Genomic DNA, 15,278 nt, shown 5'->3' on the forward strand with positions numbered 1-15,278 from the left:
TGGTTGTGAGCCACCATGTGGTTGCTGGGATTTGAACTCTGGACCTTTGGAAGAGCAGTCGGGTGCTCTTACCCACTGAGCCATCTCACCAGCCCGAGAGGCTGTCTTGGTAGGGTAGGTGTCAATGGTGGTGCTGCTCCAGTGTGAACAACCCGTGTGGTTCTTGAGTGGCTTTTGTCTCACCTGCTGGTCCCCCAGACCTACACACGTGGAGGTGGGAGCTCACTGTGAAGCCATTTGTCAGTGTCTGACCCTGCTTCTCTTGGGAGACTCTCCCCCTGCTCTCCACATATTGTCACCTCAGTTCGTACGTTCCGTTCCAAAACACTTTCTGGGGATTCTGGGGTACCCAGCAGATGGTAAAGCATCCCCCATGGCTCATCTGCGGTCTCAGGTTGCTTGGTGTCAGAGACAGGGTGGGGGGAGTTCTGAAGTTTCTCATACAGATAGGACATGCCATCATGCCCACATACCCCTGCAAGGAAGAAGACCTAGGCAGTTTGGGCCACTGCCTGGACCATACTTCCAGAGAAGTGCTTTTGGCCAGAGCTGAGTCCTGATGTTTCCCTTCCAGGGCCTGAGTCAGGATTCTGCAAAGCGGCTGCGCTTTGTGCCAGGAGTCATCTATGTTGATGGTATGTGTGGCCACTCCTCTTCCCAGTCCCCAGCCATGCGTGAGCCCCACAAGCTTTCCAGGGACAGACTGGGGACAGAGGTGCCTTCCAGTTGTATCGAAGGGCCCATGGTTGAAGAAGGCGAGCTTAGAGCAGCTCTTTGGGACAGAAAGACTGGCCAGTTTCTTTAGCTGGGAGGGGAGCCTGTCTGAAAGCACCCCAAAGAAAAGGCAAGTCCTGCTCTTACGGAGCAGGCCCCCTGGGACTTTTGTATGTGGCACTGACCCCCCTCAGCCTGTCCCATCAGGCTCTTCCTCGTGAAACCTACATGCGTCCCCCTGGGTTTCACAGAGGGCGCAGCCTGTGGCCAGAGCTCCGAGGACAGAGAGAAGACGGTGGCTGAGGTGAAGCGGGTCCTGGAGAGCACTGGTTTCCCATGGCATGTGGTTGCCTTAGAAGAGGTAGGCGGGTCTGCCCCTGTAAAGGGTCCTGTGGTGGCCTTGGGGAGAATACCCGTCAGGCTCCATGGACCTTGGGCTCAGCGTCCCTTCTTTGATCCCTCAAGGTGTTCAGCTTGCCCCCGTCAGTGCTGTGCTGCGCTTCCCGGGAGCCAGCAGGGACAGAGGAGGCCTACAAGGCAGCCGTGGACAGCTTCCTGCAGCAGCAGCATGTGCTGGGCGCTGAGGCCTGTGCCAGCCCAGCTCAGGGAGAGGCTCAGCTGCATCCATCCCACAGCCAGGACCCCCCAGGCACATCCGGGTACCCCACAGTTGCTCAGACTGAGGCCTTGTCTAGGTTGTTCAACTCCATAAAGACACTGACAGCCAAAGAGGAGCTTCTGCAGATCCTGAGGTGAGCGCACTGCCTCAAGCTAGCCCTGCCTGGCTCGTGGGAGGGGCTCCAGCTCCAACTCCAGCTCCTGTGATTCTCCCCATCCCAGGACCCATCTGACTGTGCACGTAGCCCGAGCCCATGGCTACTGCAAGGTGATGACAGGCGAGACCTGCACCCGCCTGGCCATCAAGCTTATGACCAACCTGGCCCTGGGGAGAGGCGCCTTCCTCGCCTGGGACACGGTATGCAGGGTCTAGAGGCCAGGCTGTCCCTTGACTCTTTGGCCTCCTCCATTTGAAGGCACCGTTGGGTTATCCTGGGGTCTTCCAAATGGAGAGGCCTGGGACCTGAGCATAGATGGCAGTGGAGAGGCCTGGGACCCGAGCATAGATGGCGGTGGAGAGGCCTGGGACCCGAGCATAGATGGTGGTAGAGAGGCCTGGGACCCGAGCATAGATGGCCATGGCAGTAGGAGGCCGTAATACTGGGATTTGCGCCACACGGTGTCTGCTCCCCAGGGCTTCTCAGATGAGCGACACGGGGATGTGGTGTTGGTGAGGCCCATGCGGGACCACACGCTGAAGGAAGTGGCCTTCTACAACCACCTGTTTGGAGTCCCCTCGGTCTTCACACCAGCCATCGATACCAAGGTGGGCCTTTGGAGGAGGACGACGTGGGCTGGTTGGGGGCAGCCTCTCCACATAGAGTCAGAAATCCCCAGTGCATCATCAGGGCCTCTGATCCTAACCCTGCAGCTTCAGCCCTTCCTCCCCTGGGGCTGGCCTTGAGGACCTAGCTGTTTCTCTGTGTCCTTAGCTCCTGCCACCCAGCCTCTGAAATGGCCAAGGAGGTGGCTCAGGAGGAGGGGGTCTGTCCCCGAGGTGAAAGGGTGGTAGGATGACACTGTGTGAGTCCTGTGCTGATCTCAGTACTGGCCACATGAAGCCTGTGGCACTTGTCTTAGGTCCCCCCTGAGCCCTTCTGAAGTCCCCCACCTGATTGTCCCTAGGCTCCAGAAAAGGCTAGCATCCACCGGCTGATGGAGGCCTTTATCCTGAGGCTCCAGACTCTGTTCCCATCTACTGTCAGCACCGTGTACAGGTGTGTGTGCCCTGGGTTGCTGTGTACAGGTGTGTGTGTGCCCTGGGTTGCTGTTGTACAGGTGTGTTGTGTACCCTGGGGTTCTGTTGTACAGGTGTGTGTGTGCCCTAGGGTTCTGTTGTACAGGTGTGTGTGTGCCCTAGGGTGCTGTTGTACAAGTGTGTGTGCCCTGGGGTGCTGTGTACAGGTGTGTGTGTGCCCTGGGGTGCTGCTGTACAGGTGTGTGTGTGCCCTGGGGTGCTGTTGTACAGGTGTGTGTCTGGGGTGCTGCTGTACAGGTGTGTGTCTGGGGTGCTGNCTGTACAGGTGTGTGTCTGGGGTGCTGCTGTACAGGTGTGTGTCTGGGGTGCTGTGTACAGGTGTGTGTCTGGGGTGCTGCTGTACAGGTGTGTGGGGTGCTCGTTAGCTGCTTGCCACCCATCCGTTTGCCTCTGCGCCTGCCCACAGGACGAGTGAGAAGTTGGTCAAAGCTCCCCGGGAGGGCTGTGCCGCCGGCCCCTCAGGCCCCTCAGGCCCCAGCTGCCTCCTGTGCATGTGTGCCCTGGACATTGACTCTGCTGGTGCGTGCAGGGCCTTCCTGGGGTGCGGCGGGTGGTTCTTTGGCTGCCCCAGGGTCCCCTCAGCCCCTCTCTGTTGCAGACAGTGCCACGGCCTTTGGGGCTCAGTCCTCCTCACACCTCCCCCAGATGCTGACTGCCAAGGCTGGGGTGCCTACCCAGCCCTGCTGCGGTGCAGGGGAGGGGCAGGCCCAGAGCTGCCATAGGGCAGTCGGCAAGAGGTGAGACCCTGCCTGTGTCCTGCCCCGTAAGCAGGGGTGGAGGGGGCAGTGTCCTTAAACAGGTCACAGTGAGACCAGGCACACAAGTCCACTTCTGCTTCCACAGGGGGGATGCACGGGCCTGCATCACAGAGCAGTTATGTTACAGCTGCCGAGTGAACATGAAGGACCTGGTGAGTGGCTGTCCATCCGTCCCTGGGAGCTATCCCCACGGTCCCATGGCTTCTCACACTCCATCTCTTGTAGCCCTCCTTGGACCCGTTGCCACCCTACGTCCTGGCTGAGGCTCAGCTCCGCAGCCAGAGGTAACGCCTACGCTTTGGGGAGGCCTCTGGGGATACCCCTAGGACTGGTTCTCACTGCCCTCTCCCACAGGAGCATGGTCTCTGAGGAAATCCAGGACTATCTGATTACAGATGAGGGGGAAGACAGAGCTGAGTCGTGCGGAGCCATGAAGCAGGAAGGCGAGGACAAAGGGATTGGTCTGTGACAGTCTGTTTGTATAAATAAAAATGTTTTACTTAGAAAACCCTACAGTACTTGTGGGAAGGGAGAGCCAGGCCCCCAGACCCAGTGTGGCTAGCCCTGGGCTACACTGGGCCCCTAGCCCAACTGGCAGGGACGCAACAGGTAGGGACACAGCGTCCCTTTGACAGCAGCATCGTCAGGGCTTACGTAGGCCAGGACATGTCACAGCTCGTGCCTCGGGCAGCTACACTCCGACCCAAGGAGCTCTGCCAGCCCTTGTGGCCATGCTGCTCTGGGGCAGCTCCTTCATTCCCGGTGCCCAGGGGCTGGGCTGCTACTCCCTCTCGCGTGTCCACTTGATCATAGTCTCTGGTGAGCGGTACAGGAAGATGAGCTTGGCATACAGCTCCTCCTCCAGCTCCAGCTCCCGGGTCTCGCGCACCAAGAAGATGTCCTGACACAGCTTGAGGATGCGGTCCACACACGGCAGCTCCTCGAACATGATGGAGTGCGAGATCTCACTGAAGAAGCCCCGCACAAACTTGCCGACCACCAGCACGATGGAGACGTACAGCCCCACAATCCTGTCGAGAGGTGGGCGTGTGAGCCGGGACCATTCAGAACCCGCCCCCCACTCCCCACCCCGGGCTCTCGGAGATCCCTCTGCCGTACTCACCCGTAGCCGGCCAGGAAGCCCAGGCTAGGTGGGCTGACCTTGTCACTGAAGATGACCATGGGCAGCAGGTTGCAGTCAGCCTTGCAGTCCTGCAGCTCGATGACCCACCACTCGAGGAAGTCAGAGGCCTTGGTGCCCACTTGCTCCCCAGAGGCCCCTGTGCCCACTTGCTCCCTCCGCAGCTGGATGCGCACACCAAGGTAGTCCTCTTCCTCATCTGAGTTGAGTGGGGTAGTTAGAGTCTGGCTGTGCCTGCCCCGGCCTAGCCCGCATCCCTGCACCCTGCTCCCACACTAACCTGGCTGCAGCTGCTTCACGGGGTTGGCTTCAGGCCCATTGGGAGCACGGATGTACTTGGGGAAGAGATGGGGAATGACCCTGTGGGGGGAGTCAGCAAGTCAGGGGCATCTTAGCCCTCCTGCCCACATGCCCCACGGTGGCCTCCACTCACACTCACACTGACTGGTCAGGTCTGCCCTCAAGCAGTTGGGCCAGCTGCCTTCGTGCCGTACTGTTGGGGGCCAGCTCCAAGGTGTGCTTCTCATTGGTATACTCCACATTGCCACCCTTGGCCAGGTCCCTGGGGAGCAGGCAGTGTTAGGTGGTGTGGGGCGTCCCCCAGACCCTCATAAGAACAGAACCCACCTTTGGAAATTCCAGGTGAAGCGCAGTGTAATGTCGGCTGTGCCATTATACAGCTCCTGCTTCATCTGGGCCCGACTGGGCGGGCTGATGCGCCACAGCGCCCCCGAGCTGCCCTCGATCTGCGCAGTGACGATGTCCTCAGGACTGTACTGGCTAATGAACTGCATGGCTAGCTGTGGGCGGCATATTCAGTTAGGGGCAGCAGGCCACCTTTCCCCCGCCAGCCCTCCTCACACGTGTGGGTCCAGTGCAGGTCACTTACTGGGTAGGGGTCAAACTGCTGGGACAGCTCCTCGTAGGCCTCAGGCGTGAACGGCACAATGGATGGCTGCTGGGCGCTCATGGTGAACAGTGGCTGGGGACGGAAGCACGGTCAGCACGGAGCCCCTCGGGCTCAGAGGACGGGGTGAGCTGCTGGCCGGCTACTCACCTCGTAGCCGCCTAGCTTGAGGGTGACAGTGACATCAATGGGCTGGTTGACGACCCCGACCACAGAGCGGATCAGTGACATGAAGAGCAGAGGGAACCAGATGATGGCGATGAGGAAGAGGATGATGAGGCCTCCCATACCGTACTTGACGATCTTCTTCTTCTTCTGCCCCTTGGGCTGGGGGTATTTCTAGAAGGGAGACACTGGTTACCCTCCCAGCCCCGTAGCCACAGGCTCTAAGCCTCAACCTGGTGTCACTGCATAGGCCTGAGCTCCAGAAATAACCATCAGTGGGGGCAGCTGGGAGATCAGCTACATGTCACGCTCACAAAGAGAAGGCGGCCTGCTTTCTACACAGCTGCAGGCAGGGTCATTGGAACAGAGAGCTCGATGTGACAACCTTAGACATGGCCAGGACACTTGGGGAACACCAGATGTGAGCATGAAAAGGAAGACTATTTTCAAAACTAATGTTTCAGGAGTGATGGAGAGAGAACACTGCTCTGCTGGGGACCAGAGTTCAGTTTGCAGAAGTCATGTTGGGTGGATCACAACTGCCTGTGCCTTCAGCTCCAGGGCATCTGGTGCCCTCTTCTGGCTTCCGTGGGCACCTGCACTTGTGCACAGACCCCCACACATAGGCATAATAAGCTTTCAAATGGAACAGTTGACCTGAGTACATGCATGGTGTGATCTGAGCACCTTTCTCACTGGACAGTGACCCCACACGCGCCACGTGTAGGGGGACACAGTGAAAACAGCAGCAGGCCGTTCACGGAAAAGCGGCAGACATGTCAGGGGTCCTGCACTGCACAGGGTCGGTTACGTGACTCTAAGCGGGTGTACTGACCTGCTACAAGGACGGACCTTGGGAGCATTGCTAGGTGGAGGGGCGCTGCTGAGGCGAGGATGCCTGGCACGAAATGGTTCTGTGTAAACAGGCAAACTTACGGCAAGGAGACTACAGACCACCAAGGGTGGAGAGGAGATGGGGAGCAATAAAGAGGACATGTCCTAAATGTCCTCTGTGGACATTAGGACATTAGGTGATGGCCTAAAGCTGGCTGCAGTGTATATGCTAAACCACGAAACGGTCCTGGTAACAATCGGCTAATAGTCCCTATCACCCAAACCCGATGGCGCAGTCCACTGTCCACAGGAGTTCTGCTCCCTTCTCTGAGCTGCTGTGCATGCAGGCTGTGAATTCCCAACAAGTACCCATCCGTCCTCTGCCCTGGCACCTTCTCTGTCTCTCGGCTACACTTGATGATGAAGATGTTGGCATAGATGTCTTCCACACACATCCAGTTGGATAGGGACAGCGTGGTGTCGGTCCACACCCAGTCCATGACGGCCCGCAGCTCCACCAGGAACGGCACTAGTCGGAACCTGCCAAGCCCAGGGTTCCATCAGCAGGGCCAGCCTGCGATGGCTTCCGACTGCTCTTGATGATCCCTAGGCAGACCACACTCACCCCTGGAAAAGGAAGAGGTTTAGATGGTTGTACTTCTTGGTGAGGAAGTTGCCCAAGATACGGGTGGGGTAGCCACAGCGGATCTGGTAGGCGGACAGGGCAAAGTAAATGCACTTGACGAAGTACCACAGCTGTGCCACTGCGTTCTGGCTGAACATCCTGAATGGGACAGGACAGGGCGTCAGGGAGACATACATGGCAAACCGTTCTGGAGGCCAACCCAAGCTGCGCCACACCCAGAGAGTGCAGTACCTCAGGACAGACTGAGGCCCTGACGTACAGCGCCTCCCTCACACCACCCACCTCTCGGTGACAGCCGGTAAGATAAAGAACATCCAGAGGTGAATCGCCACCACCAGGACCACCTGGAAGGCCAGCTTGCCCAGGACAGTCTTGCGCAGGTAGAGGGCGCGGTCGATGACCATGGTGCCGAACTGGACCAGCAGCATGAACAGGAAGGCCTGAGGCACCTGGTCATCTGACAGTGAGGATGCAATGTCCGTGGCTGCAGAGTGCTTCTGTAGCAGAGGGTACAGGTGGGGGAGATGGAGCCACAGTCCACCTCAGGGTCCTAAGCCCATGCCAGCCATCCGCTCTGGGGTCTTAGGTCAACTTACCCCAAAAGCCCAAAAACCAAAGATGATGATGATGATGTCGACAATGTCGGCCAGGAACATGAGGGCGTAGACGTCGGTGGCCGCCCGGTACTTGGTGTGCAGAATGTCATGGAAGAAACGTCGCAAGGGTTGGTAAAAGCTCTGGGCCCTGTGGGTGGACAACCTCAGAGGGAATAGAGCCAGGGGCTACCTTTTTGCCCTAACACCCCTCCCGTTCCTAGCCAGGCCACTCACAGTGACACACAGAAGCTCTGCAGCCGGCGCCCAGCTGCCTTCATTCTCTCCCGAAATTTCGATCTTTCTTGAGTGTGACGCGGCCTCTTTCCCCCTGTAGTTTCTTTTCTTTCTTCTCCTTCCTCATGCTCAGACTCTGTGGGTATATATGTCCAGGGAAGTGCCAATGACCTCAGGGACTGGGTGTCCTCCCCGACAGGCTGACCTCACCCCACTTCATGGACAGCACAGAAAACTCCCGACAGTCACCAGAGAGGGGAAACTGCTACTGTGTCCTCTCTTGGGGTGGCCTTGAGACTTCAGCCCATAGATACTCATCCCGGGCGTAGGAACAGCTCCAAGGACAGATACAGGGAGAGCACTGAGCAATTGTGTGCTTCCCAGTGGCTTATCCCTGTACTGGGCTGGCCATCTCCAACTGAGGGGTCATCTGTGTTTCCTTCCCTCCCAGGAACATGGCAGGGGTCTAGCCTGGGCTCTCACCCATGACTGCTGTTCCTTTGGGCCCTGGAGTCTCCTTGCGCTTCCTGAAGCGTATGCTGATGTGCCTCGTGTGCCGGGGCTTAAGGTCCTCTGGGGGATCTTGGATCCCATCCTTGGATCTAACACTTCCTTTCCCTTGGATGTGGTCCCCGGGAGCACCAGCCAACACCGGCTCCTCCGGATGGCCAGTGCCCGTCTCAGGCTGCGATTCCAGCTTAGCTTCTGGCTCTTCCTCGGCCTCCCGGTCCTTCACACTATTCCTGCAATGGTCCTTGGGATAGCGATCCTCCTCATGGTCCCAGAGGCCATAACACTACGGAGGATACGGGTTGGTGAGGAGCCTGACCTGGGTCGTGCTTAGACCAGACCGGGCGATCGGGCTCAGGAATGCCCGGAGTTGCCAAGGCAGCAGCCCTGCCACCCCTGCACTGGCTGGCAGGCTCACCAGTAGCTGCGAGCGGTGGAAGAAGAGGGCCATGAGCTGTACCAGGTCGTACTTGATATAGCTGTCCGTTTTCTCAAGGCCCAGGATCCGCGGAGGGAAGTAGGGCTTGTTCTCATAGCGCCGCAGCACAATGTAGCTGTTCCAGGGGAAGAAGCCGAACTGGAACAGGTATTTGGTGACCACCATGACCTGCAGGACAGGACACTCAGCCATGAGCCATGTGGCTCAGCCCCTACCCTACAAGCTGCTACCCACCTCAGTGAAGACGATGGCTGTCATCCAGAAACGCTTGCTAGGCCTTGGGATGGTCAGCATGGCCCACAGGAACACAAGCACGGGCAGCACCAGGGAGGCAGCCGAGGCCGTCACCATGTGGTTGAGGATGATGATGAAGTAACAGAGCAGCTCTGAGTGTGCTGCCACACACTGGTACCCGGCTCTGAGCAGCCGCAGCGTCCGGCCCTGCTGTGCTTCAAACTGCTCAGCCTCCTCCAGCTCAGGGATATGCAGGCGCCTGCCGCAGGACCACAGGAGTTTGGGGGCAAGAGCCAAGAGCACCCCTGGGGTGTAGAGCCTTGTCTGCAACCATGGCCATAGACAAACTCTGATCCCGGGCCTGGGCGTAGCCAGTTCCTGCCTCCCTTACCCAGCTTCTGCTCCTGGGCTTTCTGCTCACAGCCTAGTCCCATCTCACCTATCCAGTAGCAGCTCGCTGGCTGTGCGCATCCGGGTACGAGCATTGGCTAAAAGCTCTTGGGAGCCGTGCAGGGAGGTCCCAGCCTGGAGGTCCCCAGTGTCGGTGACAATCTCCTCACTGCCACTGCGGGTGTTATAGCCTGTGCTCAGGGGGCTGCTGGTGTCGTCTGTCACGCTGCTCAAAGGCTCTTCGACTCCCAGCCCACTGTGAGAGAAAAGGTTACAGAGGGAAGGGTGGAGGACTGGTGCCGGGAGGACAAGGGGTAACTGAGATCAGTGCTGTACCCCAATGGCTCCTCTGGAGGACACGCAGAAGTGGGGACCCCGACTCACCCCAGCCCCCTTGGGCCCTGCACTGACCTTGAGGCCGTGCTGGGTCCATCCCGGGTCTCCACGGGTCCTGACAGTGTGGTGTCATCTTCACTCACATAGAGCTGGTCCAGCACCCCTCGGCGTACCTCTCCAACCTGCAGGGAGGACGGAGAAGCCCTCAGGCCCCTGGGATTGGCCCGGCTCTGTTCCACACGGGCTCAGCAGGCAGCAGTGGGGATGTGGCCTTGATGACGTATAGGAGGGGCTTGGCTCGAGGGGCGCTCACCCGAAGAAGCTCCTGGGTGAGCAGGTAGCGCTCGGCACACAGCACATCGCTCATGGTGCGGTGGTGCTTCGTGAATGCACGCAGCCAGCGCGTCAGCCCGTCTACCATGGCCTGGCCCAGTACCCACAGGAACTGCATGGTGCTGAGCACACGCTGCATCACGTGGCTACGGCCTACAGAGGGGGCAGGACGGTGCTGGAGGGTCGGCTAGCCATAAGAGCCCTCAGCCCTCTGCCCCCTTACCAGCAAGCGCACATACCTGCCATGTCATCCTCTGGGACGTCTACTGGCTCCACATCTGGGTCCAAGTCACCTCCTGGTCACAGACACAATCAGTATCAGGTGGCCCTACAGCTCTCCCGCTGAAGCCCCAAACACAACTCACCGGAAGCCAGCTGCTCTGCCCGCTCCTGCCGTTCTCGCTCCCGACGCTGCCTCAGCACTGTCTGGGCATTGGTTACCCATGCCTGGTATGCCATCTGCCAGCCAGATCTCTTGGTTAGGAGCCTGGCATCTCTAGCTGAGATACCCATTCACCCTGGCATCATGGTCCCCTCCCAAGGAACATGACGCCGGGCCAGCCATATACCAGCTATGGCCAGCCATATACCAGCTATGGCCAGCCATATACCAGCTATGGCCAGCACGGGCCAGATCCTGCTCTCTCTCCAGCTGCGGGTCTTCAGTGCCCCAGCCCTCTCTGGAAATGGTCTCCAGAGACGGAAGTGCAGCTGCCCAGTTTGACCAGTGCCGGGGCCTCAAAGATGGACAAGGGCCTCTCCTGATCCCATGACACCATTTTTCAGTAGGCACACATGGCCTTTCTCATAGAGCAGGTGGCAGTCATAGAGCTCATTGGGTAAGGAGGGGTTTGTGAGAACAAAGGAGCCTTTGGTGACCTGTGACCTTCACATCACAACCTGTATCCCTAGCTGCCTGGGCAGGTCTGAAGGGCGAGGTGGACCTTCTAATATGTAGGAACTGGATTCCACGGCCCTCGGATATCTGTTCCTGCACACTGCCCCGGTCAGAAACTCCACAGCCAGAGCAGGAAGGCACGGCCCCACCTCACCTGGAAGGCACTCTGAGCTGCGGGCCTGGGGTCCTCAGGTAGGGTCTCCTCTTCCTCCTCACTATCTGACTCAAACAGGAAGTAGTCGCCAGAGTGGATGACTATAGTCAGCAAGGGTAGGAAAGAGTATGTGTGTGTGAGAGCCAGTCTCCACGGCAGGACCCTCAAAAGTTCTGGAGTTCCTGTGTTCAGTTTTGAGCTGGGTGGTAGCAAGCCCGTGGTTAGGAATGATGTTCCCTCTCAACATCTTCCCCCCACATGCTCCTGCTTGAGTGCCACCCTTCCCACTAGGACCGTCCCATGCAGGTTTCAGCAGGATGGGGAAGGCGGTCCATGCACAGAACAGAGAGCCATGCACAGGTTAGGTTCATGCACACAACCAGACAGGACAAGGAGAAACTAGTAGGCAGGAAGGCTAACAACAGGAGCTCAGAGGGGTCAAAGCAGGGTACCTGTGGCGTGGTCCAGCCAGGGGCGCCACCACTGTCTCCGTGGCGGGGAGGAGCCCCCTGGGCTGTCAGGCCCTGTGGAGGGGCAAAGCAAGCGTGAACAAGCAGGCGAGGCTGTGAGGGCAGCCTGTCTTGGGCACAAGGGTATGTGGCAGGGACAGAAACAGACACAGGACTCCCCCAGTGGCAAGGTTCCATGTGGCGCCACATGTTTCAGAGCCCTAGAGGGATGGAGAAGGGCCACAAGTGCAGGTAGACAGTCCTAGGTGGCAATATGGCCTGCAGGGACAAAGGGGAACACATGGCACAGGACTTGGGGCAGGGTTCTGTGGCACATCACTTACATGTAGCACAGGACAAGGGAGTGGGACCCTGTGACACATCACTTGTACAGGTACAGGGAGACTTCAGCAGCACACATGCCTGGATGTAGTGTGTGTGTGTGTGTGTGTGTGTGTGTGTGTGTGTGTGTGTGTCCGGGCTATCCTCTGAGGTGAGGTGTTCTGTCCACGCTTACCTGGCTCCTGGCTGGGATCCTGGGGGTCTGTGGACTGGAGTTGGCCACAGCTTGCCTGGCTCTGCCTGTACTTCTCCTGTTTGGCACGGATGCGCTTCATCCTGCAAGTAGGGAGGAGCGCTGAGTGCCAGGCTGGCCAGCAGGGTCAAAGGGTCCCTAGCCCAGATATCACCTACTGTCTTTTCAGCTGGGCCAGGGACTTCTCCTCAGCCTGGCGGTGGAAGTTGATGCTCTTCAGGTTGGCTGCGTTGTAGAGGGCAAAGCCCCTGCAGGAAGAGCAAGACCTTTAGCCCTTATCTCAGACGCGTGCGCTTTCTCTACCTCAGGGATGAGCTGGGCTCAACCCCAGTGCCTGGGGAGCCTGCCTGGTCCTCCTCACACTGAGCCATGTGTCGGGAGACACCCGCCACCTACAGTCATGAGAGAGGTAACTCCTGTCACCTCTTTATCTGGGGCAGAAAACCATTCCAGAAAAGGACATGGGGTGGCAACTCTGGGGTAGGTAAGGTGAAATTGTTGACCCTAAGTTTAGCTCCAGGGGCAGAGACCTCTGCTGAGAGCATGAGACCATGTCACACCCCTCCAGCTGGAGGACACTCAGGCCACAGGGCCACACTGCCTTCTAGTGTATCCAGCCGTGGGCAGCAAGGGCCACCCCGATGATACCAAGGCACTGAGGGTTCTTTGGTCTCCCTTCAGGTGACAGGATCAAGTGGAGATGCTATTGTAGAAGAAACCCCTGCTGAGGATGGGGGGGTATCTTCTCCACCCCAGGGAGAAGCAGCTGGGCAGACCTGGATGCCTGCAGGGCTGTGGCCTTCAGGTCAGCGCTGACATGCAGGAAGTAGTGGCTGAGAAAGATGCGCCGTTGCAAGAGCAGGAAGAAGAAGCAGATACTGTCCCAGATGATCCCGGCCTCCTCCACAGGCAGCAGGCAGTCCCGGTCCCTGGTCATCATCTCTTTGGCTGTGGGGCAGAGGCCAGCATGGCTAGGGGTCAGCACCAGAAGCAGTGGCTCTCCTTGTGCCCGCCCCTCACCCACATCCCTTGCCCACTCACGATCATAGTAGCCTTTGACTGTGCACACGAGGCTGAAGAGCTGGATGACCCAGCAGAAGTTGCTCTGCATTTGCTCCACGAAGACACAGGACAGGAGCTGGGGGCAGGAGTGGGGGCAGGTTAACCCAGGGCCCCTGGAGTGGGAGGGGCTGGGCTGTATGGGCGGGGCCGTGACCATGTGAGCTCACCGACAGCATATTCTTAGAGATGATGACAGTGACATTATAGAGGATGAGGCAGTCCCACAGCACGAGCTGGGCTCGCGTGTCCTTCTGCAGCAGGGTAGTGCCGAAGAGCAGCAAGTAGAAGCAGGCCAGCAGGTACCCCAGCCCGAAGATGCTGATGCGGGTGGCCCCCGCGACAAACACTACCACGAGCACCAGCCAGAATAGGTAGCGGAAGACGGCCACCTTCAGCATATCCAGATAGGACCTGGTGGGGGGTGGGGGGGATATCACTGAGGTTACTGGGTCACCCTAGATAGCCCCTTAGCAAGTGCTTCAAGTGGTCAGGGTAGGACCTACCTGCAGTGGATGAAGTTGGGTATAGGGTTGGGCTCCCCACGCAGGGGCTCCAGGTGGTCAGTGTTGATGCCCGCCATGCGTTGCCACTCCTCTGTTCGCTCTGCTGAGAAGACCTGCCACTGCTGGGAGGCGCAGAGCAGTAGGAGGAAGTCACCTGCAGGATGGGGAGAGGTGTTTGGGGGCATGCAGCTTGCAGGAGGAGGGGGAGAGGAAGGAGGAGGAGGAGGAGGAGGGGGAGGAGGAATGTACTGCTGGGGGACCGAGCAACTGAAAAAGTGTTTATACATAAAAACTGGAAACAGGAAGGTGTCCTACTGAGGACACACCGGTCTGTATGTGTGCCATACACATGCACATGTGTCGGGGAACGTGGGCTGCTATAGCTCTCCCTGCACCCCTGAGGTCATTGCCTTGCACACCCATGAACACATGGGTACGTATCACTGTGTGCGTACACACTCTGGGACACGTTTTGTGTGAATGAGGGTCAGACCCATCTGGGTGAGGCTGCAGGGTGGCACTTACTGATAAGGTTGGTGGAATTGGGGGCTCTGAAGAAGTCAGGCAGGTACAGCCACTTGATGAGCGCGGAATTCATGGGGATGGCCTTGCTCCAGCGCCATGGATAGTCTGTGGACAGGGGGCATGTCAGAAAGGGCGAAAGGGTCAGAACCTGTTCTCACATCACTCTCTCTGTCTCAGGGACACTGACCCACAGATTTGGAGATTCCTACAGGCCATGATCTCTAAGCAGAAACTACACCAGGCTTGGAGGGATGGGGGGATAAGGTTGGAACCCACGGATGGGCCAGAGGGTAAGACCATGGTGAGTCTCACCTGAGACAGGGCAGGTACCTCCCAAGGAGATGCCAGTGTTTGGAATGAATGATGGTTCATACAATTTAACAGCATGAAACATAAAATAATAAAACACAAAGCGAGAGCTGGTGAGATATCTCAGCGGATAAGAGCACTGACTGCTCTTCTGAAGGTCCTGAGTTCAAATCCCAGCAGCCACTCGGTGTCTCACAACCACCCATAATGAGATCTGATGCCCTTTTCTGGTGCGTCTGACAACAGCTAAAGTGTACTTATTTATAATAATAAATAAATCTCTGGGTTGGAGTGAGCAGGGACTGAGAGAGCGGGGTTGACCCGAGCGAGTGGAGGTCCTAAATTCAATTCCCAACAACCATATGAAGGCTCATTGTCATCAGTACCTACAGTGTACTCACATACATAAAATAAAGAAAACACAAAGCGAGAACTAACCTCTCAACTAACTATACACCCTAGATGTGGTTGCTGTGAACCACACCTAGCAGGCTCCTAAGTGAACAGGAAGACCTCAAGGGCCCTGAAAGCACAATTGAGGGATTTCTCCTGCACCCACTAAGAGAAAGAAGCTAATGCAACAGAGGCACACTGCACCATCCCACTCTGTGATGTTACTGAACTGGTCGGATTATGGACTGATGTCCAAGCGGAGCGGGGGAGGTGCAGGGCTGACTTCAAAGATCTGCAGGGCCGGGCGGTGGTGGCGCACGCCTTTAATACCAGCACT

The 15,278-nt window shown here is 57.9% G+C and overlaps 2 protein-coding genes across 4 annotated transcripts in view; one reads left to right on the plus strand and one right to left on the minus strand.

Moving 5' to 3' along the window:
- Ctu2 (cytosolic thiouridylase subunit 2) overlaps positions 1-3,856 on the plus strand; it is a 5,836-nt gene extending 1,980 nt beyond the window's left edge. Inside the window, exons 5-15 of the mRNA XM_021220532.1 lie at positions 575-635; positions 966-1,075; positions 1,180-1,466; positions 1,555-1,690; positions 1,967-2,098; positions 2,458-2,549; positions 2,997-3,109; positions 3,189-3,327; positions 3,434-3,500; positions 3,574-3,632; positions 3,703-3,856. Of these exons, the coding sequence (XP_021076191.1) occupies positions 575-635; positions 966-1,075; positions 1,180-1,466; positions 1,555-1,690; positions 1,967-2,098; positions 2,458-2,549; positions 2,997-3,109; positions 3,189-3,327; positions 3,434-3,500; positions 3,574-3,632; positions 3,703-3,817 (1,311 nt within the window). The 3' untranslated portion in view covers positions 3,818-3,856. The remainder of the gene's footprint in view (positions 1-574; positions 636-965; positions 1,076-1,179; positions 1,467-1,554; positions 1,691-1,966; positions 2,099-2,457; positions 2,550-2,996; positions 3,110-3,188; positions 3,328-3,433; positions 3,501-3,573; positions 3,633-3,702) is intronic.
- The window catches only part of Piezo1 (piezo type mechanosensitive ion channel component 1), a 71,460-nt gene continuing 60,019 nt past the window's right edge, over positions 3,838-15,278 (minus strand). For 2 of the 3 annotated variants that reach the window (XM_021220234.2, XM_029532425.1), the window contains exons 23-51: positions 14,240-14,344; positions 13,715-13,868; positions 13,379-13,622; positions 13,191-13,287; positions 12,926-13,097; positions 12,308-12,397; positions 12,132-12,232; positions 11,618-11,689; positions 11,166-11,266; positions 10,479-10,572; positions 10,353-10,409; positions 10,094-10,266; positions 9,856-9,962; positions 9,494-9,700; positions 9,055-9,313; positions 8,800-8,988; positions 8,355-8,667; positions 7,872-8,007; positions 7,638-7,785; positions 7,324-7,538; positions 7,021-7,179; positions 6,788-6,935; positions 5,547-5,735; positions 5,379-5,471; positions 5,117-5,289; positions 4,929-5,051; positions 4,770-4,849; positions 4,472-4,688; positions 3,838-4,379 (exon numbers count right to left, since the gene is read on the minus strand). In XM_021220234.2, coding sequence (XP_021075893.1) covers positions 4,130-4,379; positions 4,472-4,688; positions 4,770-4,849; positions 4,929-5,051; positions 5,117-5,289; positions 5,379-5,471; positions 5,547-5,735; positions 6,788-6,935; positions 7,021-7,179; positions 7,324-7,538; positions 7,638-7,785; positions 7,872-8,007; positions 8,355-8,667; positions 8,800-8,988; positions 9,055-9,313; positions 9,494-9,700; positions 9,856-9,962; positions 10,094-10,266; positions 10,353-10,409; positions 10,479-10,572; positions 11,166-11,266; positions 11,618-11,689; positions 12,132-12,232; positions 12,308-12,397; positions 12,926-13,097; positions 13,191-13,287; positions 13,379-13,622; positions 13,715-13,868; positions 14,240-14,344 — 4,466 coding nt within the window. In that variant the 3' untranslated portion in view covers positions 3,838-4,129. The remainder of the gene's footprint in view (positions 4,380-4,471; positions 4,689-4,769; positions 4,850-4,928; positions 5,052-5,116; positions 5,290-5,378; positions 5,472-5,546; positions 5,736-6,787; positions 6,936-7,020; positions 7,180-7,323; positions 7,539-7,637; positions 7,786-7,871; positions 8,008-8,354; positions 8,668-8,799; positions 8,989-9,054; positions 9,314-9,493; positions 9,701-9,855; positions 9,963-10,093; positions 10,267-10,352; positions 10,410-10,478; positions 10,573-11,165; positions 11,267-11,617; positions 11,690-12,131; positions 12,233-12,307; positions 12,398-12,925; positions 13,098-13,190; positions 13,288-13,378; positions 13,623-13,714; positions 13,869-14,239; positions 14,345-15,278) is intronic. The other variant, XM_029532426.1, reaches the window with a different exon arrangement.

Source organism: Mus pahari, chromosome 20 (genome assembly GCF_900095145.1).
Source record: "Mus pahari chromosome 20, PAHARI_EIJ_v1.1, whole genome shotgun sequence".
Lineage (NCBI taxonomy): Eukaryota > Metazoa > Chordata > Mammalia > Rodentia > Muridae > Mus > Mus pahari.